General features: G+C 56.6%; 2 protein-coding genes across 11 annotated transcripts in view; one reads left to right on the top strand and one right to left on the bottom strand.

Annotated features, from left to right (window-relative positions):
* MFAP2 (microfibril associated protein 2) overlaps positions 1-4,091 on the top strand; it is a 31,386-nt gene extending 27,295 nt beyond the window's left edge. For both annotated transcript variants that reach the window (XM_048824814.2, XM_048824817.2), the window contains exons 7-9: positions 881-968; positions 1,616-1,689; positions 2,201-4,091. In XM_048824814.2, coding sequence (XP_048680771.1) covers positions 881-968; positions 1,616-1,689; positions 2,201-2,304 — 266 coding nt within the window. In that variant the 3' untranslated portion in view covers positions 2,305-4,091. The remainder of the gene's footprint in view (positions 1-880; positions 969-1,615; positions 1,690-2,200) is intronic.
* Positions 4,092-5,358: 1,267 nt separating this feature from the next.
* Positions 5,359-20,634, bottom strand: part of CROCC (ciliary rootlet coiled-coil, rootletin) — a 62,331-nt gene continuing 47,055 nt past the window's right edge. For 5 of the 9 annotated variants that reach the window (XM_075121127.1, XM_075121126.1, XM_048824797.2 and 2 more), the window contains 8 exons: positions 17,025-17,240; positions 15,908-16,132; positions 15,270-15,419; positions 14,331-14,531; positions 13,218-13,349; positions 11,617-11,658; positions 9,252-9,431; positions 5,359-8,967 (listed from right to left, as the gene is read on the bottom strand). In XM_075121127.1, coding sequence (XP_074977228.1) covers positions 8,881-8,967; positions 9,252-9,431; positions 11,617-11,658; positions 13,218-13,349; positions 14,331-14,531; positions 15,270-15,419; positions 15,908-16,132; positions 17,025-17,240 — 1,233 coding nt within the window. In that variant the 3' untranslated portion in view covers positions 5,359-8,880. Of the gene's footprint in view, positions 8,968-9,251; positions 9,432-11,616; positions 11,659-12,577; positions 12,686-13,217; positions 13,350-14,330; positions 14,532-15,269; positions 15,420-15,907; positions 16,133-17,024; positions 17,241-19,783; positions 19,919-20,634 lie in introns of those variants that run through there. The other 4 variants (XM_048824796.2, XM_048824801.2, XR_007353261.2 and 1 more) reach the window with 3 other exon arrangements.

Genomic DNA, 20,634 nt, shown 5'->3' with positions numbered 1-20,634 from the left:
CGTTCATGCAGTTGAGGGGCGCCCCCCTCTGGCAGCTGGGTCAATGCCCCAGCATTCTGCAGGGGGCGCTATTGTGCTTTGGAGATGTCCTCGAAAGCTGAGGTTCTGGCCACTGTGCTCTTTAAAGATCCGTGGCCCTCGCCACAAGAGGAAAGGCGTTAACTCGGCTGTCCGGCTCCAGTAACTAAAATCTCCTTTCCTGAAGTCCCTCCGCCCCGCCCCCCCCCCATCCAGTTTTCATTGGAGATAAAGTTCTTCACTTTCTGCCCTAAGCTGTGGGGCTATTTAACCAGTTGTGCTGTTCCACCCTAGAAGTGGCCGCATTTCACTGCTCCTGAAAGCAATTCCCGTGCACGTGGGTACAGTCGTTTGGGATCCTACGGGATGAAAAGTATAACAGAGAGAGGACATTCCTACTCCATCTCCACTCTGCTTGTGTGGCACTTCATTAACTCAGGGAAGCAGGACTAGGCTGAGGCTGAGGAACATCCGAGTCAGTGCCTGGCATGGCACTCCCATTGGGATGGTGACTGGGCCCACTGAAGATCTCCCCCAGCCCTGCGCTGCCCCAGACTGGTCCGAACTCCAGCTGGGCTCATGCTGCAGAACCAGCAGCCAGTGCAGAAGAAACAGGAGAGGCTGCCCTTCAGGGAAGAGTTAAGGGAGATGGGTGGCTTGCTGACCAAGGGATCTGAAATGAAATTGTGGGTCCCTGTTAAACACTCATCCCCACCTCTCAGCTTCCCCCCCGAGCCAGGCACCGCCCATGCACGCCAATGTCAGAGCAACAGCAGCTGCTCTTGAGTTTGCGGAAGTCAGCGGACTGTTCAATATGGTGCTAGTGCTCGGTCCCCAGTGCCTGTGTTCTCTCGTTGGGCAGATTGCCGGGAGGAGCAGTATCCCTGCACCAGGCTCTACTCCGTCCACAAGCCCTGCAAGCAGTGCCTGAACGAGATCTGCTTCTACAGGTAAGCGGCAGGCAGGGCTGCACCCGCATGGCCTGGCTGGAGGGCCAGGCCCCGAGTTTTCATAGGCCGTCCCAGGAGCATCCCCCAAGATGGCCCAGTTCTGCATTTAATAAAGGAAAACAAACAGTTCCGTCTGGGCTGCTCGGAGTTCGCGGTGTGACGAACCATGGTTGGGGCTGCCCCTTTGCCCGGAGTGAATCTGAGCTACACACGGGCAGGGGCTTGTAACGCTTGTCCTCACTAGCCAGTGAACCGGAGCTTGTAGCGTGAGTGGCCCCGTTCACTCGCCCCGTGTCCACGTGCACAACCCACTCGTGGTAACACGGGGGGGGGGGGGGGGCAGGGGAGATAGGGCAGTCCTTGAGTGAGCCTCCCTTGACAGCCACGAGCTAGTATGGACATAGGTACCAGAGAGCCCCTGGTGCTCCAGCACCTTCTCACGGGCCCCCAGAGCCTTTGCCCTGTGGCTTGTGTTAGAGGGGAAGAGTTCTCCCCCATTTTGCTGCTGACTCAGCTGCTGGCAGTGAAAATACAGGTCACTTTGCTCTCTGCCCGTGCTTGTGCCAAAGAGCCCTTCCCCCACTCTCAACGTCCAGGACTCCCTCCACCCTGGTGTCTCAGGCCGTGTGTTCTGGTCTCCCTTTCAGCCTTCGACGGGTGTACGTTATTAACAAGGAAATCTGTGTCCGTACTGTCTGCGCCCACGAAGAGCTGCTCCGAGGTAAGGAAGTGACGCACCAGGAGCCCTGAGCTGCTGCCGCAGTGTGAATTGGCCCATAAGATGGGACAGGTCCTGGTCTCTGGAGGACCCCGGGCGGGGACATTTCAGCTGGAGGTTGGCTGAATGGCAGCTCTCCAAAAAGCAGGGAGACTTGGCTCACACCCTGTGGGGACCCTAAACTTGTGCAGTGAGTGCAAATCACTCCTCAATCAGTACAGAGAGGCTGGTGAGGCAGGTGTGTAAGCTGGCAGAGGATCCAGCCACTAAGTCCTCGCTCTGCCCTCCTAGGACAGGCTGGCCCCTCTGCCCCTAAGATGCTAAACTCCAGGACACAGCTGCTCAGGAACTGATTTCTTTTATCCCCCGGGGGAGACAGGGATAAAAACAAATCTTCAGCTGTAGAAACTTTCTGGAGTTCTGGTTTTCAGTTTTGACAAAACCCTGAAATTTCGTGTTCTGTTCCCCTGAGCTCTGCTCTGTTCCTTCATGGTTCCTCGCCTCCCCTCCACAGCTGACCTGTGCCGTGACAAGTTCTCCAAATGCGGCGTGCTGGCAACCAGCGGCCTCTGCCAGACCGTGGCTACCTCCTGCGCCAGAAGCTGCGGCGGCTGCTAAGGCTGGACGGCGGCTGCCCCAGCAGACGCATAGGCCACGACTCTGCTCAAGGCCAGGCCAAGCCGACCCAGAGGAAAGCTCTCTCCCCGAGCTACCTTCCGTCTGCCCCGGTAGAATAACATTGTCATTGTGCTCATGAAATCAATGGTGCTAAGGAAACATGGTGCATGAAACAGCATAGAAGTCCATTTTGTGCACATAATATAGGGATTTTTATGTTTTTTTATTACTTTTTATGATATTGGAAGAGTCACCGGCAGGGGCTGGGCTGAGCCAGTGCAGTCTGATTGGACTCAGCTGGCGCACGCCAGCCCAGCCGGGCTGCTGGCTCAATTTATACGTAGAGTATCCAAGAGAACAAGTGTAAGGGGTTGTCTGAATTTCTGGTCTGTTCCCCCCACCCCACCCTTTTGCTGCTTTCTTAGACCGTTGCCCCCGTCTCTCCTTCCTCCTCCTCCTCCTTTCCAGTGGATTTGATGGCTGCTGCTTTATTCCTTGGTTTGGACCAGGGTGCAGTTTGAAGCTCATCCTGGATGCTTGCCCAAGGGTCTATTGTTTGGGGCCCATCTGGCCCCAAAATTGTGCCGGGCTTGGTCAACTCTGTAGCTGCCACAACGCTGCTGTAGCTGGGCTCTGCCCGCTGCGTCCCACCCCCACTCTGCCTCACGCCCCGGTCTCCTTGTGAACGCGCCAGCTGGCTGAGTGGCAGCTTGGCACATGCCCCCATTCGCCTCTGCTCAAGTGTCAGGATAGCACTGATTGTTACCTGACCCGCGGCGACTGCCGTGAGGGAAACAGTGGCTCGGCTGAAGATGTCTGAGCTGGGCTGCAGCAGGTACATTGTACTGCCCGAGAGGCAGCCCGGGGCGTATTTTGACAGCTGGCAGTTTCATCGTTGGGTGCTGCTGCAGAGATGGGAGAAGCCCATTCTCTCCGTGCAGGGACTTTGGATCCCATGGGGGAGATGACGGGCTAGAGAGGTCAGCTGCCAGAGCAAATTACTTACGCCCATTGCAGCCAACCGCAACTGTAGGAGCTCGGCCCTTCAGAAACTCAGAGCTCGGATGATGCTGGTGCCTGCTCCCACCTGGTCCTTACTTGAAGAGAAAATGACTCTTTTGAGGTAGACACTGCACAGACGGGTGGATGGAGGCCACTCATACCATCTCCCTCTGTGCTTTACCAAAGTCAGCCCTTTTCAGGTGTGGACTTTAACTCTTTCCCCATGCTCTTGCTCCTTCATCTCATCTGCTTCCTCGGACGGGTGCCAGCCCCCTCATACCACTCCCGGCTGTGTCCACCTGCAGGGGAGCCTTGTGGTCCACTGTTCACTTAAAAATCATTGGCCGTCTCTGCCTCAATGAGCCAGGAATCTCTCTTTCTTGCAGCTCCAGACCTGATCCAACCGGGGGACCCCTCCCCTCCTTCCCTTCCAGCTAGGTATTTAGGGTTACCGCGCTCAGCATTTCTGTGCGTAAATGATTTAGGAACCTAAATCCCATTGGCAGTCAGATTTAGGCTCCTAAATAGCAATGCTGAGTACAGCAACTGCAAAATAGCTTTTGTAAAAAAGGAGCTGGGCCATTGATGCAGATGTGGCCCTGACTGCGGGCGGTGAACTGGCCCAGGCTCACTTGCTCCCAGGGCTTAGAGGGGCCCCGCAGCGTTGCATTCTCCTGTACTGTTCTGGTTTTCTTGCTTTCGCTGTAGCGTTGTACGGATAATTCCTTTTTTTTTTTTTTGTACAAAATGAATGTTTTAAAAAAATAAACAACCCGAAAAGGTCACGGCTGGCGGCACTGAGCTTGCTCACAGCTTCAGCTGGGGGAGGAACAGCTAGGGCTGGTCAGTGACTTGCCACACGCTCTACTATGAAAATAGTTTGCATTACGCCACTGCGGCTTCAGCAAAATCCCAACAACAAAGGGCATCCTGCAAACATTGTAACAGAGCCAAATGCCAGAGTCCTGGTTAGGCTGAAGGGAGTAGCCTAGTGCTTTCTGCTGCAGCTCCCCCTTTCCTCTTCCAGCCCCTCATTTTCACTCCAGTAGAACCTCCAAGATATGAACACCAGAGTTACAGACTGGCCAGTCAACCAGACACCCTGTGAAACTGGAAGTAACCAATCAGGCAGCAGCAGAGACCAAAAAAAGAAAAGCCAATACTGTACTATGGCTGTATTGCATCTCAAAGGGCGGCAGGTCTGGGCAGCCTGTCTCCACCCCTTCACCCTCACGCAGGGGGCAGCCCCGGGAGGGGCTCAGCTGCTGTGGAAACCTGGCCTGGCGCGTGTCAGCTGCTGGATGTGGAGCCTGGACTCTGCTTTGTTCAGCGTTATGAACATTCCAGCGTTACGGACAACCCCCAGTCCCAAGGTGGCCATAGCTCTGAGGTTCTCCTGTACACTTCAATCCCTTGGCGGCCAAGCAGGAGCTGATTAAGCAGCAGTAACTTGTCCCTGGGCTCAGACCACATTCCCTCCTTGCCAGCCTAGAGAACCTCAATCCGTACCAAGACAGCGCTGGATGAAGCATTAGCTTCCACAAGTTCACCTCTAGCTTTCCCCAGCAGGAGCAGGATGATTTAGGTCTACATGGGAGCATGCTAAAAATGAAAGTGGAGCAGCGGGCTGGACTATGTATCGATGGTCCCGACTCAATTGTACTCAGGGCAGCTATCCCATCCCGCCACTGTGGGCACACTGCTATTTTTAGCGTGCTAGCTTGATCGGAGCTAGTGCAGGTATGGCTCCAAGAGTCAGATAGTCCAGCTCCACCTGGTGACAACCTGAAAGTGACCATCCTTGTCAGTTTCACCGCTAGCCTGAGGGGATCTGTATGACAGCAGTAAAACTATATACTCATGTTAACTCAAACACGAATTAACTCAGGAGGTCCTTCCTGGCTTTATAATCTATAAACATGAATCAAATAGCAATCTGCTACGGGGTAAGGCCCAGGATTGGCTCTTGCGTTACCCTCCAGCCCTATAATTCTAGTCCAATGGCAGCAACCTACTGCAGGAGAGAATGAAATCACACACACTCACTTGGCACACATTTTTCTTCCTGTTTAATGTGACTTTGGACCGGGTGCCGCTCCCTGACAGCAAAAGCGGGGAGACAGGCTGAGCACTGTCCTGTCTGTGGTGTGTTGTGGTTTTTTTTTTAAATCCCCCTGTAAAACATTTATACAAACTTTGGACATGTTTAAAACTCTGATGCAGAGACACAGAGTTCCCTGGTTGGTCTTTCCATTGCCTAAGCTTCCAGGGAACTGACCACTAGGGACTTCAAATGCCAGGTGAGCTAGTTGACAGTCTGACATTCCCCGCAGCACCAACCCCGTGTGGGGCAAGCTCTCCTTTTTCCTCCCCCAATGTCCAAATTCATCAAGAAAGTACCAATATAATCTATAAAAAAAAAACCCTCTTCCTGGCATGATTAATTGTTACGTAAGTGAAAAACAACAACAAAAAGTAGGAATTTCTAGTAGAAAACTTGGTCACTTTAAAAAGAAAACCATCCACCCATCTGTAAGAAAACTTTTGTGCTAGAGAACCAGGATTTCAGTAACACCCTCCTAGCACGCTGCTGCCGTGGGTGCTCAGCCTGAGCCTTGTCAATTTAGTGTCACAGACTGGCCGGGAGAGAAATTTTTCCAGGCGTGAAAGGACTAAAAAAACTACAGCCTGAAAGCATGCTGTTTTTTAGTGTTTTTTTTGTTTTTTTGTAATTAAGTCTTGGCTCCTGCAGGGCTAATACCGTCTGAAAGGGACACGTGCATTCTGGCTTCCTTGGGCAGCCTCAGAGCTGTTTGCTGGATTCCAATCAGTTACACCTGTGTCACTGAGCACGGACAGACCGAGGGCGGTTCCTGCAGAAGCGTTAGTGCTGATGCAGGCGAGGGAAAGGGCCTAGGTTGACTCGGAGCCTAGAGCAAAAGTTAGGTCATCTGACTTGTGAATGGAGCTGAGAAGGTGCTTGCCTGGGCCCCAGATAAGCTAGAGCTTGGCCAGGCGTTCTAAGTAAACAGCTTATGCTATGGCTGAGTGAGCCAGGCTCACTTCTGCCCTGGGCTGCCTCTATGGACTTAATTTGACTTCCTCCTTTCCAGCTGCACGGGCCGGGGGGGGCAGAACTCTGTGCTAGTGGGGGTTACGTTACACTAGTGCTGGGGGCTAAGGTCAGAGCCCTCTGGGTGCTGTTCTAGTCACCTTACCAAGAAAGCCGGGACAGTGGTTATTAGAGAAAAGTTCCCTGCAAATGCCACCTCCACTAGGTACAGTTCCTTCTCCTGCTCTAATTTAACAGCTGCCCTTCTTCAGCCGATTCTTTCATTTGACACACAACCAGAGCAGCCAATATGGCAGGAGAAAAGTCTGAAGAGATGCTCCTGTAATTAGCCTAGACAGCTCTGCTCATCAAACTGAGTGACGGGGCCACCGCTGGCTCAAAGGCGTGGCGTTTAACAATCACACTTTCCGATCTTAACCCACCCCCCCATAAAACAAGGGACACAGTGAAACTGACTAAACACACAGTGCTGTCAACTTCACAAACTAAACTTCGAGAAAAATAAATGCTCATGATCTTGGTGTTACCTGGAATAAGTTAAAACTTTTCAGACATCAGTACCCAAGCTGGCAGGGTCTCTTTAAATAGACACTGAGGACAAGGCTACTCACTCTAAGGGACACTAATGATCAACTTGTTACTATTGTGGAAAAAGAACTTCTTCAGGGTCAATTTGTCTCCTAACCCAGTTATCTCAGCTCTTCTGGGTTTCAGGGTCATTCAACTTTCCACGCCTTGATCACTAGCACTGCAGTAAACTAGGATTTGGCTGGCACAAATAATCACTATAGCTCTGATGGTGGAGTTTATTCACCTACTGGTTTCAGGAAGCAGCTACAAGCTCAGGGTGTACTTAGAGCACATATTGCTTACTACACTAAGCCGTCCCAGTGCAGGCGCTGGATGTGAGAAGGGTGCTGGGAGAAGCGGGGCCCTGAGATGGTAATGGACACACAGTCACGCTATGGGTACATTCTCAGACAACATGCTCAAGCAGAGCATGATGCTCCTGGAAAGGAGAAAACATCTGGAAAGGAGGAGCAAACATTCAACAGCTGTTTAGACTTGGGTTCTGTGAAACTGACTCTTCTCTGCTCTAAGAGAAAAAAAACTGGGAAGGCCAGCATAGAGCAGAGCACCCAACTCAAACACTCACATCCTTGATACAACAAAATCTTCCACCTTCCATTTTATAGAAAGGGTTATGGGGCTTCTGGGCAACACCACATTGGATGAACCAGAGCTGCAGAAGCAGGTTAGGACAAAGTATTGAAAAGTTTCCAAACCTCTGGTAAAAACTGCAGTAGAAAATGACATGTATCAAATATACATTCTCCTCCATGAGCGTATTACCCTTAGGAAAGTCCTGTTTTTTTAAAAAATGGAATGGCAGAAATGTCCTTGCTGAGAAGGTAAATGCTGGTTTTGCAAGACCTAGTTCAGCTTGGTTGTAGATTTTTTTTTTTTTTTTTGGTCCCCACCCACCCCCAAAATATATTTTTGCTTAAAGGGGCCTTTTAGGTTAATGAAATAGCGGGACAACACAGATCAGCAAACCCATTTCACTGGTGACTGAGCCCATGTTTGGTCTCCAGTCACCCAGGGGCATTCAATCGTCGGCCTGCAAATGCACTCTCCTCTTCAGAGGTGCATTTTAAATGTTAGCCCCCAACATGACCCTCTGGACAAAGAAGCCACTGTTTCTGTTAAACTTAATAATATTGCTTACGAATAAACCCATTGCAGAGCACCTTCTAGCAGAGGATCTCAAAGCACATCACGGGTAATTAGTTAAGCCTCAGAATTCCTCTATGAGGTCAGTATTATTAGCCTTGCATGAGATGGGGAAACTGAGGCACAGAGTGAGGCAATCATACGATGTGTCAGCGTCAGGAAGAGAACCCAGGAGTCCTCACACCCCTGCTCTGAATACTAGCCAACGTTACCTTCTATCCCCGCTTCAGAAGGAAGGGGGCTGCTATTCAGTGTAACAATTCACCCGCCATTGGAAAGATGCTACAAAAGGATTGAAGGTGGCTTCTAAGCAAGGCCACCGGGGCCCTGATTTCCCGGCGCGGAGCATCCCTAGCTCCAATGGACTGTACTTTTGAGCTGGGGGTGCTCAGCGCTGCTGAAAATCAGACCCAGGCTGACGGTTGTCACTGATTACCAAGCTACTTTTCATTCATAGTGTATCAGTAACGATACGTTCATGGAGAAGGCAACTTAGCAGCTCTGAGACGCTCCCCGATTCCACGTCAACCCACTGGGGCCCTGACTCGCTGCACGCTCAGGGGAACGTGTGTGCGTCCTTGTCTTTTGTATAGGGCTGAGCACCCAAGGAATCCACAGGGCCGTATGGGGAGGGTGGTCCCCATGGCAGGGGCATCCCCCCTCTATACAAACCCAATTTCCCCACCGCAGGGCTGGAGCATAAAGCCGGAGGGGGCTTAGCGCTGAAGGCTCCTTGGTCACAGTGTCGCTAGTGAGTGGCAGGGAGCCTAGTTCCCTGAGAGGAGGGAGGAGTGAGAGTAATGGGACTGGCACCGCTGCAGCTCCTGCTGCAGCTGATCCTTCAGCGTCGAGATCTGCGAAGGAGAGGGTTAAAAAAAAGGGGGGGGGATCCAGTCAGCGCTTTGGCTGCATGGGGGTCCCCCAAAGCCATGGCAGAGCCAGACGGTGCAGCAGGATTTCAGGGCTATTTCCCCGAATAGGCAAAGGAATCCGGAAGGATGGGAGCTGGAAGGGAGCGGTGGGAGGGCAGTGGCTGGGGGGGAACTTACTGCTCCAGTCTCAGCCTCTCCCAGCAGCGGGCACTGTAGGGACCCTGGCTGCTGGGGAGCTCCCGGCTAGTCAATTTCCAGCCGCTCACCTGCTCCTCCAGCCCCTTGACACGCTGCCTGTGTGCTCGCTCCCTGGCCTCCAGCGTGCGCTCTGCCTGCAGCTGGGAGCCGCGCAGCCGCTCGATCTCCAGCTGCAGCTCCTGCCGATGGCGCATGGCCGTCTCCACCAGGCTCTGGGACTGGGTCTGCTCCATCTCCGCTACCTGAGCCTGAACAAGGGAGAGGAGGGTCCATACATCCAGGCTTCCACAGACAAGGGGCCACTCTGATCTAGTGACCACACAGGCCCTCCTCTGAGGGTTGATTTATTCCAGCTTGGGATTTCTCCCCCCTCCCCCTCCCGCATGCAAAAAAAAGTCCCCTGCACCCCTTCTGTCTGTGAGTTACTGCTGAGGGCCACCGGCCTGCAATCCAGGCTCTGAGCCAGTCGGCTCTCTCGGGGCTGGGAGAGCCTTGGCTCCACGGCTTAAGCTGGTTAAGTATCCCTTCGGGGGGGGGACGGGGGACGGGGGGGACACGGCTCTTCTCTCTCTTGCAGAGACACACCCGCTCCCTTCTGGCTTCTGCTCTAGTCCAGGCCCAAACAACCCCCCTTGTGATCACATCACTCTGCCCTCATTAGCCACCACTGGCCTCGTTTCCCGCCCCCCCTCCCCGCTCCCTACTGACACAGCCCGCGCCGTCTCACAGCCAGCGCGGCAACAGCCCCCCCACGTGCGTCCTCCCTTGCTTGGAGACGCCAGGGACTTTAAAAGGAAACAGAGGCGCCATCCTACCATGCCGCTGTGTCTGACACAGGAAGGAGCCAGCCTCAGACCTCGGTTCATGTGGAAGGGCCACCATCCACCTTGGCGAGGAGTCACCTCCTCCCACACTCCCTCATAGGCTAGCGCCCTGTTTACAGCTCCAAGTGCCCTGCCACTGCAGCAGCATCTGATCGGTTACCCGCGCTGGGTTTGTCTCTGTCTGCAGCCTGGGTTCTTCCAAGTATTGGCTGAAGTCCGCTGCACAGTCCCTCGGCTTCTCTGCTGCCTTGGACGTGACCATTCGTCACCACACTAGGTCTGGTGGACCTCAGCACTGCACTGGCTTCAAATTTAACCCCACCTTCAAAGCTGGTTGCATGGCTGCTGTGCGATAAGGCGGCTATTTTAAGGGCCCTAGGCCCCGCCCAGGGTTCAACCATGATTACCCATGCCCACGCACAAGCATCGTTCCCCTTCCAGCCTGCTGAAGGTTTTAATGCAAGCTGGGGGACATATTTTGACCAAACAAATTTTCCTGGCAGAGAACAAAATTCTCCAGGGGACAATGGCAGCCTTGATTCAATGCTCCAAGCAGGACAATAAAACTAATGGTTTCAAAACTGACCCAGCGTCACTTCGTTTCGGGTTTTGGAAACCAAGACGGTGCTATTTTCTGTTGGGATTTTGAGGCCCTCTTGCCTCCTTCCCTCCTTTTTTTGAAAAGATCTCCCCCGCCCCCCCAAGTGGAAAAAAGTTAGAAAACTGAGTTTGTGGGAAGGGAAAACCCTTAACTGGCTCCCAACTGGAAGACATTTGCTGACCAGTTTTGGTTGCAACACAGCTGAGTGGCGATGGAGTAAGTGCTGTAGTGTAGACGAGGCCCCAGGACTTTATGCGCTCACACAGGCCAGCGACCGCAGGGGGCTCCCGCAGGCTCCGGTTCATAACCACCTGCTCCTGCACACCCGAGAACGTGGGACAAAACTCCCTTAGGGCTCAGCCGGACCAGAGTGGGAGCCCCAGAGCAGGCTCAGGAGCCAAAGTCCCCAGCGTGTCACGCGGCACCCTGGCTGCTGGTTTCTCAGAAACACCCACGGCAGCTTCTCGCCTCAGTCACTGCCTGTGTAACACACTCAGAATGCGTGTTACAGGTCCCTGGATGTCCTCACACCACAGAGGCTACGAAACCGTTAGAGCCCCCAGCTCAGGAGTCTGGGGGCTTTCGTACAAGCCGTAGCAGCTCATGAAGGGCCCCAGTTCAATCCCCAGTGAGTTGTTTGCACTCAACTGCAGCGTATTCAAACCGTGGCAGCTTCTACCCTATTCTCAGCTCTGCCACTGAAATGCTGTGTAACCTTGGGCGAGATACTTCTCTGCTCTGTGCCTCAGTTTCCCCTCCCACCCCCTGCCCATACAGATGGTAACCTGGCAAGGTGGTCTCCTACTCCAGGCCTGTATGGGGCCTCCCATGATAGGATCCTGATGGCAGTTATGCTGGCTGTAATATGAGTAACAATAATGCGCAGCAAGCCCTGGTCTGCTTTAGACTGGCTCTCTGTTAAGAGGGGAGCGTCGTACGGGAGGGGCTGGGTGAGAGGCTCCCGCACACAGGACTAGCTATAAGCACTGAGCCAGTGGCATAACTCACCCAGGAACATGTTATCGTCCTTCTAACCATGCTTAGGTTCTCCTGCAGGGACCAGCAGCCCAACCAAAAGAGAGAAGTCAGTAAGCACACCTGTGAGAGCCAGGGTTCAAAGGTTATCTGAGCTAGGGGAGGGGGTCAGGTGAGCGAGGCTCCCCGCTCCCAGGAGAGCCAAGGATTCCAGGTGACAAGGGGGTGAGGGAGTTGCACATGAGTCTGATCAATGAGCGTCTTTCAGTCGACCACAATGAGCTTTGGATCAGCCCCTGGGCAGGGATACAGCTGCAGGGCCCCTGCCTGCCTCAGTCCTGGGGGCTTTGCCGCTTCCTGTATCTGCTCAGTGCAGCCGTGCCCCGCGCCTCTGGTGGCAGCAGGGCATTCTGGGAGTCTGGACACATGCAGCACCCCAGGCTGGTCCTGGGAGGAGGGTGCAGGTGTGTAACGAGGTGATGGGTCTCAGCCCGTGTAGGGAGAGGCTGTGCCCCGGCTCGGGCAGCTGGAAGGGAGGGCGGCCTTGGGACGTGCCTCGCTAGAGCTTAAGGAATGGGGGGGAGGGTAGCTGGGAGGCGCTAGGGAGGAGTTTGGCAGCAGGGGCAGGTCACTGGCTATTAATCAGCACAGCTATGGGTGCTGCTCACCCAATGCTCTTCCCCCTCCTCTGCTCCCCGCTATCCGTCTCCCTAGAGGAAGTATTAACCCTTCAATGCCAGGGCAAAGTCGAGGCTGGGTCCCCCCTAAACTTCTGACGAGTCGCACTTCCACAGCACCTTGCCTCCAGAGCTCAGCGTCGCACGCCCCAGGGCGCCGTCCCCATCCCTGCGGAGGCACAGAGCGGGGAAGCGCCAGGCCCCAGCTCACATGGCGTCCCAGTGGCCAAGCGGAGAGAGCGAGCCCGGATCTCCTGACCTACACTCCGGCCTGGGCTTTAACTCCCAAACCACCTTCCCCCTCGTGTTATACCCACTGGCAGAGATGATGTCATGTCCACCCCGCTCGGCTCTGGGGCTCGTCCACCGGGCCGCAGCAGCTAGGAAACAGCCTGCAATGGGAGCTCGGGGTTTCCGCCGTTAGTCTGTTTGCAGGGAGAGGGCCAAGAAAACAGGCAGCACTAGCCCTTCCTAGCACACCTGCCTTGTAGATTAAACTGTATTTGACCCTTCTCAGACCCACGTCTTCACCATCTGTGTCCCTTCCCCCCACTTCCACCCTGTCCTTTCATCCCTCACCTGTCCCCACCCACCATTCTGGCCCCTCCTTCCCCGCACCCCCAGTGGTTTTTTGTGCAGAACCATGAAAATATGTCCTGCCTGAGGCCACAAAGACCCTGGTTAAGGTCAGGCAAAGGAGCCTATGAAGAGGCCCCATCAACAGCGCCCTGACCCTGCAGCATAGTCTGGGTAGGGTGCGGCACACCCTGAATCTTGGCTACGTCCTAACAGCCATGGCAGCGCGTGATTGAAGCTGCGAGCAGAACCGCGGGGTGTTTCCACCCCCAGGGGTCAGCAGGAACCAGGACTGTGTCTAGGGCTTTGGAAAGATGCCCCCCCCCCCCACCTTTGTCTGCTCAAGACAAAGCACTCAGTGAGGAAGGTTTGATGGCTGACCTCGAGCAGCTGGATCTGCCGCTGAGCCTCCGCCAACTCCTGCTCCACCGTGTTGAGGGAGCGGTCCAGCCGGCCCTTCTCTGCCGACAGCCTCACCGAATCCTCGTGCGTCTTCAGCTTCTCGCGCTCCACCTGCCGGCCAAGCAAGCCCAGGGAGAGAGGGTGGGTCAGGCCACACTGGTTATGGCTACACTCCACACTACGCCCTGGCCCGTGGCAGCCGGGCTAGTGGACTTGGAGATTCCAAGCCTGCACTTGAGCGTCCACACTGCATTGTAAACCTTCACTTCTGGGGAGCAATAAGGCCCCCACTCTTCACTAGAGCCCTTACACCACAGCTCTCGGGGGCGGGGGAAACGACTCCTCCAACAGGATTGGGTCCCCAAGCTCTGCTCTCCGGAGGATTGCAGGCAGCAGCTGAGGATCATGGGAGTCTGGCTATGTTTCTCTCTGCCCTGAGTGCTGGCTCAGAGCACATTGCCAGGCACAGCTTTATGGGGAAGTAATTGAACGTGGATCACTGTTGGGTGGGTTTTCCCCATGGCAGACGGGTGGGGGGTCGCTCAGGAAGGGGCTGTCTGCTACGGCCAGTCTAATTCCACGGGTTGCCAGTTGAAATCGCAGGCACAGGAGCACAAATGCAATGACCGAAGCGCCACTGAACGGACAGAGGAGATTTCAGGCCGTTCCCGAGTGTAATGCCCTGCGATGCCAGGGATAATATCCCTCACGCCCCAGCAGTCACAGCTGATTGGAAGCCAAGCTGAGCATTCACCCCCATTCGCTCTCAGTACAAATGCCAGCTCGGGATTCGAACCTAGTGCCAGACCCAGGATCCTGTGGAATTTTGCAACCCCTGCTTGTCACCCCCATACTCTGTCCAAGATCAGGCAGCCCCCTGCCAGCAGGGAAGATGGCATGGAACTAGCGAATTCCCAAAACAATCTCCCCATGGCTAATCCTGGTGCCATTTCGTGGAGGGACATTGGATAAGAAGCCTACAAACAGGCTTGTACCATTCCGACTGTGTGTGCCGGGGGGAGAGCACCGGGAGCCATGCATACGAGCAGAAGGAAAGAGGCACAAGCCCCAACCCCTGCTCCTGCCGCTCACCTTGTCCAGGGTCTTCTTCAGGGCCATCTTGTCCTTCTCCAGCCGCAGGGAGGAGCGCTCCGCCTCCCGCTTCTCACTCTCCAGCTGGGCCAGCGCCCGCTGCAGGCTGCCCAGCCGCTCCTGCAGCAGGTGCTTGTCCTCCTGCAGCTTCTGCAGGCTCCGCAGGGCCGCGCTCTCGCTCTCCTGGCACTGGTGCACCAGCTGGGCAGCAGGGGAAGAGAGACGTGGCTGAGCACAACATCGCAGGGCAGGGAGCCACTCCAGTGATAGGCACGTGGGATCGGCCCGGTAGCCTAGAGGTTAGAGATCAGCTCTTCCATGGGGGAGACCCGAGGTCAGTGCCTGTGCCCAGCATGCGGCTGTCGGCACAGAGCAGCGTGAGAGACAGCGGGGGTTTAACAACCGAGGGGCTCAGCCCCCTGGGAATGCTGGATTGCGGGGCAGGAAGGGCCCAAACACCGAGGAAAGGCAGCTTCAACTCCCAATGCCCTGGCTTGGACAGGCAGAGGTCACAGATCCACAGGGAGCCCTGTGTACAAATGCTCTCTGGGGGGAGCTACAAGTGACCCCACAGGGGATGCTCCAAGGAAAACCTCCCTCCAGCCCCCCATAACTATGTAGCACTGGGGTCACCATCCCAGCACAGGACATGAGTGGCACAGGGTACTCTGGGGAAACCGCTCTCCCTGCCCCACATACGCGTCCCGTTCTCTGTGCCGGTGGCACTCAAGTGATGCTCTCACTGGGATCACCATGGAAAGCCAGACATGACCCAGTGACCCACTGCAGCACTCCTACGTCTCTACGGAGTCAGCTCCCCTACTGCCTTCCTGCCCCGATACCAGCCCAGCTGATCAGCAGCAGGACGGTTCTCTGGCCAGCTCAGACTACATTCATGGGACAGTCACCCCCAATCCCGACCTGGTGCCGTGTCCTCACCTCCTGCTGCTGCCGGACCTGCCCTTCGAGCTCCTCCTTCTGCACCTCCAGCTCCAGCTGCTCAGTTTTCAGCACCTGGACCCGGTCGGCCAGCCCGCTGTTCTGCTTCTTGGCTTCTGAGACCGCCTGACGGGCAGCGTCCAGCCGCTCCTGTGACAGGAGGGGAGACGGTGACACCCCAACGGCACAGAGGGGCCAGGCTGTGCAAAACAGATCCCGGCAGAGCTCCCCGCTTCACGAGCTTGGACCGATTAACCCAGCGCTAGCAGGACGGAGCCACCCGCTCGCAGCAAAGACAATGGGGAGGGAAACCGGTCCCCATGTTGTATGGAGGGGTGGCTGGCACGGGGAGGATGGTGTGGGACTGAAGGAGGTGTCTACCGTCAGGCTCAGCGCCAGCAGTTTCCCCTACAGCTCCTGATGCCCCTGCAGCCCCTCCTGGCTCGGCCAGTACCGGCCCATCCAAGTTAGATCTACCAATGCGCCCAACCCCGACCTGCTGGAAGCCTTGGGGAACTCCAGTCCTGGCCCGATTCCCCGCCCACCTTTGCCAGTGTCCCTCAATCCTGTTGGAAATCTCTGTCCGGACCCCCCCCCACTCTGCCTCTCTGCACCTTGCAGCCCCGGCCAAATCCCACCTGTAGCACTCGGCGGTCATGCTCGCTGGCGGTCAGCGCCTTCTGCAGCTGGAGCGCTTTCTCCTGGCTGGCACCGGCATTGGCACTGCTCTCCGACAGAGACAGGGCCAGGCCCTGCACCTTGTCCTTCAGGGCGCTCTCGCCCTCCTCGGCCCTGGCCAGGGTCAGGTGCAGTCGCTCCACAGACAGCTGCAGGGCGTTGGCCTTCATCTCGCTGTCGGTGACCTGCAGCGGGATCGGCACAGTCCGGCAATGAGCCAGGGCCCCCGGCTGCATCTCCCGAGTCGCTATCCGATGTTCACGAAGGCTCTGCGGTCAGAGCCCTGCCCTTAGTGGCAGGGGCCGCACTGGGATGGCTGGAGCGCTGCCAGCCCTGCTGGCGTTACCCAAACCGGCTGCCGTTAGGGATCCTTCCAAGAGGAGCAGCGGGCGGAGCCGGCGAGTCCAGTGTGCTAGGCCACGCCCCCTAGCCAGTAGGCCACACCCACTCGGGACAGCAATGTAATGGACTCCTGGGGAGATCAAATCCACACCCCAGCTCATGGGTAGGGAGCTGCTGCCTAGGGGCTGGACCATGGTGCTCACGCACCCACCGCACCAGGATGATGACCCCAAGGCAACATAATCAAGTTGCAGTGGGGGAGGTTTAGATTGGATATTAGGAAAAACTTTTTCACTAGGAGGGTGGTGAAACACTGGAATGCGTTACCTAGGGAGGTGGTGGAATCTCCTTCCTTAGAGGTTTTTAAGGTCAGGCTTGACAAAGCCCTGGCTGGAATGATTTAACTGGGAATTGGTCCTGCTGCGAGCAGGGGGTGGGACTAGATGACCTTCTGGGGTCCCTTCCAACCCTGATATTCTATGATTCTAATCACAGACCCACTAGCCACGTCACTCCCTGCCCCCTACGCTGAGGCAGAGTCGGCCCAGAGCGCCGCTCTATGACACGCAGGGGCAGCCCGTCAGCAGCGTGGGCCTTTGTGCCTCCTCACGGCTCCTTCCCCTCAAACGCAGAGAGAGCCTGCAGGAGGAGAGGGCGCAGCCGGTGCCAAGAGGCTGCCACGGCCTCGGTCTGCCACGGGGCACAGGCCCGGCCCAGAAGCCACGGCGGCGCTACCTGTCTCTGCAGCGTGTCACCGCGGTCCTGCAGCACCTGGATCTCCACCTCGCGGTCACTCAGCACCAGCTTCACCCTCTGCAGCTCCCCCTCCAGCGAGCGCCGCAGCAGCTCCAGCTTGGTGCAGCGGCTCTCCGAGGCGTCCAGGACCTCCTTCAGGCGCCGCTTGTCGTTCTCCAGCTTGGCCTCGTTGGCTTTCATCTTGCTGATCTTCTCCTGGGGGACAGCGGGGAGAAGAGTCACCAGCCGCCTCCCCTCTCCCCAGGCTAAGGGCTCATCTGGCTCTGGGGCCTTACAGTGTAAGCTCAGGGCTCACGGAAGATGAATGGCATGGCCAGTCCTGAGCAGTCTCTGCCTCAACTTCCACACCCAGCCCTGCTGACGTCCGGCTGTAAAGATCTGCAGCCCCCTTGCTAGTCCAGCCCTAGAGTCCCTATACAGCAATAATGACGTGCCTGCATTCTCGCCTGCACCACCCCAGTGAGTCCAGTCCCAGCTCGGCTGATGTCGCTCGGTGCCACCCTGCAGCATCCCCTGCTATACCAGCTTGGGCTCCCCCCCAGCTCACCTGATGCCCCTCAGTGCCACCCTGCAGCATCCCCTGCTATACCAGCCTGGGCTCCTGCCCCAGCCCAGCTGATGCCCCTCAATCCCACCCTGCAGCCCCCTGCTGCTATTCCAATCTTACATCCCCCTACAACTCTGCTGAGGAGCCTCAATGCTCAACCCATGGTGTCCCGCCTCCCCCTTCCGGCACTTGGGCCCAGCCCCCAGGTTTGCTGGTGCCCCTCAAGCCTGACCCGCAGCCTCCTCCGTTATCCCAGCCCTACACCCCTTCTCCCCCTGCGACTCTGCCCATGCACATCAGCCCTGAGCATTGCATAGCAAGAGCAGGTCCGCTGCAGCGTGACAGGGGGGCCAATGTGAAACTGAACCGTGCGGCCGCTCACAAGGGTGCGCGAAGCAGCCTGGGGGGCGAGTGGGAGAGCAGCACCCAGCCCTAAGTCTCCATCTGCAGAGACTACACGGCCCCATTGCGAGCCCAGCTGGGCCCCATTCCACCTCCAGGCCCTTCCCCCCTTCGCTCCCATTCCAGGCATGCAGGAGGCTGGTTACAATAAGGCAGGAATTCAATACAGCTCCAGCGCCACACAGGAAGCCATGGCTTGGCTCAGCTGCTGCTCAACGCTCGGCCAGAGAGACTGTGGGCTCCCACGTCCAGCCGTCACCCCGCATCCCGACGGATGGTGGGGAGCAGGGGCTGACACACAGCAGTGGGGCTGGCTTCCCCTGCTATCGTGGAGGGGATAGGAGACAGCATGTGCTACAAGCCAGGGCTGAGGGGGGGCTGGCAGCCACAGCCCTGGCAGGTCAGCTCTCGGCATTGCAGGTGCCAGCAGGAATCTGCGAAGAGTGGCCAGGGCTGAGCCCTGGCCTTTGTGAGCCAAAAGCCTGAAAGATGCAGCACCCCTAGAGCCGAAGGGCTATCAAGAGATGGGGGGGCCCTATGAACTAAGCTCTTTGGGGCAGGGATGCTATCATGTTGTTCTGTGTTTGTACAGCACCTTGCACAAGGGGGTCCTGGTCCAGGACTGGGGCTCCTAGGTTCCACCACAATACAAATATTAAACAGTAATAGGCAGCCCCAACCCTGGGAGAACCCTGTGCTCTGCTGCCCAGCCTACTCGCCAAGTGACAGTCCCAGTTGCACCCAGAGACCATGATGGGGGACAGACTCCTCTCTGTCCCCAGGAGCGCAGTGCATCAGTGACCAGCGTGCCTGTTGGCCACCAATCTGCCGGCCTCCTCCCCAGAGTCAGCTCAGAGATCCCCGGAGCTGGAAGATCTTTGCGAGAACGGGGGAGGTGAATTATCCCTGGGATCCGGGACAAAGGCTGGTCGGGCAGGGGTTAATTCCATGCTCTAGCGCAGGGTGCAGGAGGGGGTAGTAGACAACAAGGATCCAGCACGCACTGCGACAAGGCCGGCCAGAGCAAGCCGCATTGCATGCTGGGCACTGTAGTCTCCCCAGGCCACACATCCAGCCAAGAGCCAGTGTGGCGGCAATTGGCTCTGTTATAAGGTGTAGCCCTAAGCGTCCGTCTGTGCTGAGCAGGGCCCTGCCAGCCCTACCCTGGACAGCCAGGCTCTCAGGGGTGCCCATCTGCCTGGCCTTCGCCTCGAGGGGTGCCCACAGCCCCCTCCCCTTTGAGTCCACAGCCCCAGGAAGTTCTCCTAAGAGACAAAGATGCAGCAAGTTTCCTCCTGCTTTGCAAGGGCAGAATGCAGGGAGAGCGGATGCGGCTACACCCTCCCCCGTCCCGGGACCTGGCCCTTCCCGGGGCTTCGAGCGCAGCTAGTGGCAGAGACCCCTGCAAGAAAGACAGTTCCTCCCCTTCCCAGACCGCTCCCAAGCTGCACGCTCAGCAGAACGCCTTCTTTGGCCTCCATCTGAGCCGACAGACCCAGGCCCTGCCAGACTGGCAGCCTCCCAGCGTTGTTCCTTAACCCAAAGGCATGGCTGGCCTCCAAGCCCGGCAGACATAACACACACAGCCCAGACACGGGGCGCCCCTGGGACCGTGAGCAAAGAGTTCCGCCAGGCAGAGAGGCCCCCTCGCTGCCAAAAGCCAGCCCCACAAGGCACAGCAAGGGTGCACGCCCGCTGCAGGCGGAGGATGGAGCAGACCCCCCTCCAGCCCCCTGGATTTAGCCCCAGTGCCAGCCTGGGGGGCAGGGAGTTACTGGAGGAGTCTCACCTCTCATGCCCTGTCTGTTGCCCAGTGCAGCTCAGCAGATCCAATACCCCGCTGGATCTCTTTCCCAACGCCTCTGGGAGGCCTGCGATGGCACAGAGCCCCGTAGCCTGACAGATCAGGGGCAGGCAGCTTTGTCTAGGGGACAGGGTACCGGACTGAGTCTCAGAAAACATGGGTCCCAGCTCTGCCACAAGCCTGCTGGGGGGATCTTGGTCAAGTCACTTCCCTTCTCCCACTATGTCCGTCTGGTCTGTTCAGCCTGTAAGTGATTTGGGGACAAGGAGTGTGTGTGAATGTGTGTGTGTGTGAATGTGTGTGTGTGCGAGTGAGTGTCCACATGTGTGAGTGTGTCCATGTCGGTGTGTGAATGTGTCCATGTCTGAGTGTACACAGGTGTGTGTCCGTGTCCATGTCCACGTGTGTCCGTGTCCATGTCCACGTGTGTGAGTGCCTATGTACATACACACACAACGCACAGTGCAATGGGGCCCTGATCTCCATGGGTGTAAGTAAATCAGAGGTCAGGCAAGCAGATCCCGGTCACATTAGCATGCAAAATTAAGCCACTTCTGAGTGGATCTGGACCTCGATCCACATTCTATCCCACAGAAACCTCGCAGAGATGGGGGCGCCCCAGCCCCATCAAGTCTAAGGCCTGGTCTACGCTCCACAATTAGGTCGACATGAAGCAGCCTACGTCGACCTAATTATGCCAGTGTCCACACTACAGCTGTGCTCCCGCCCATGTAAGTGCCCTACTGCACCGACATCGTAACTCCACCTCCACAAGAGGCGTAGTTAGGGCGACGCAGTGTCTGTGTAGACTTACATCGACTATTGGCCCAGCTCCC

The sequence above is a fragment of the Caretta caretta genome, chromosome 18 (genome assembly GCF_965140235.1).
Source record: "Caretta caretta isolate rCarCar2 chromosome 18, rCarCar1.hap1, whole genome shotgun sequence".
Lineage (NCBI taxonomy): Eukaryota > Metazoa > Chordata > Testudines > Cheloniidae > Caretta > Caretta caretta.
The sequence above is the reverse complement of the archived record's forward strand: the minus strand, read 5'-3'. Positions and strand labels throughout refer to the sequence as shown.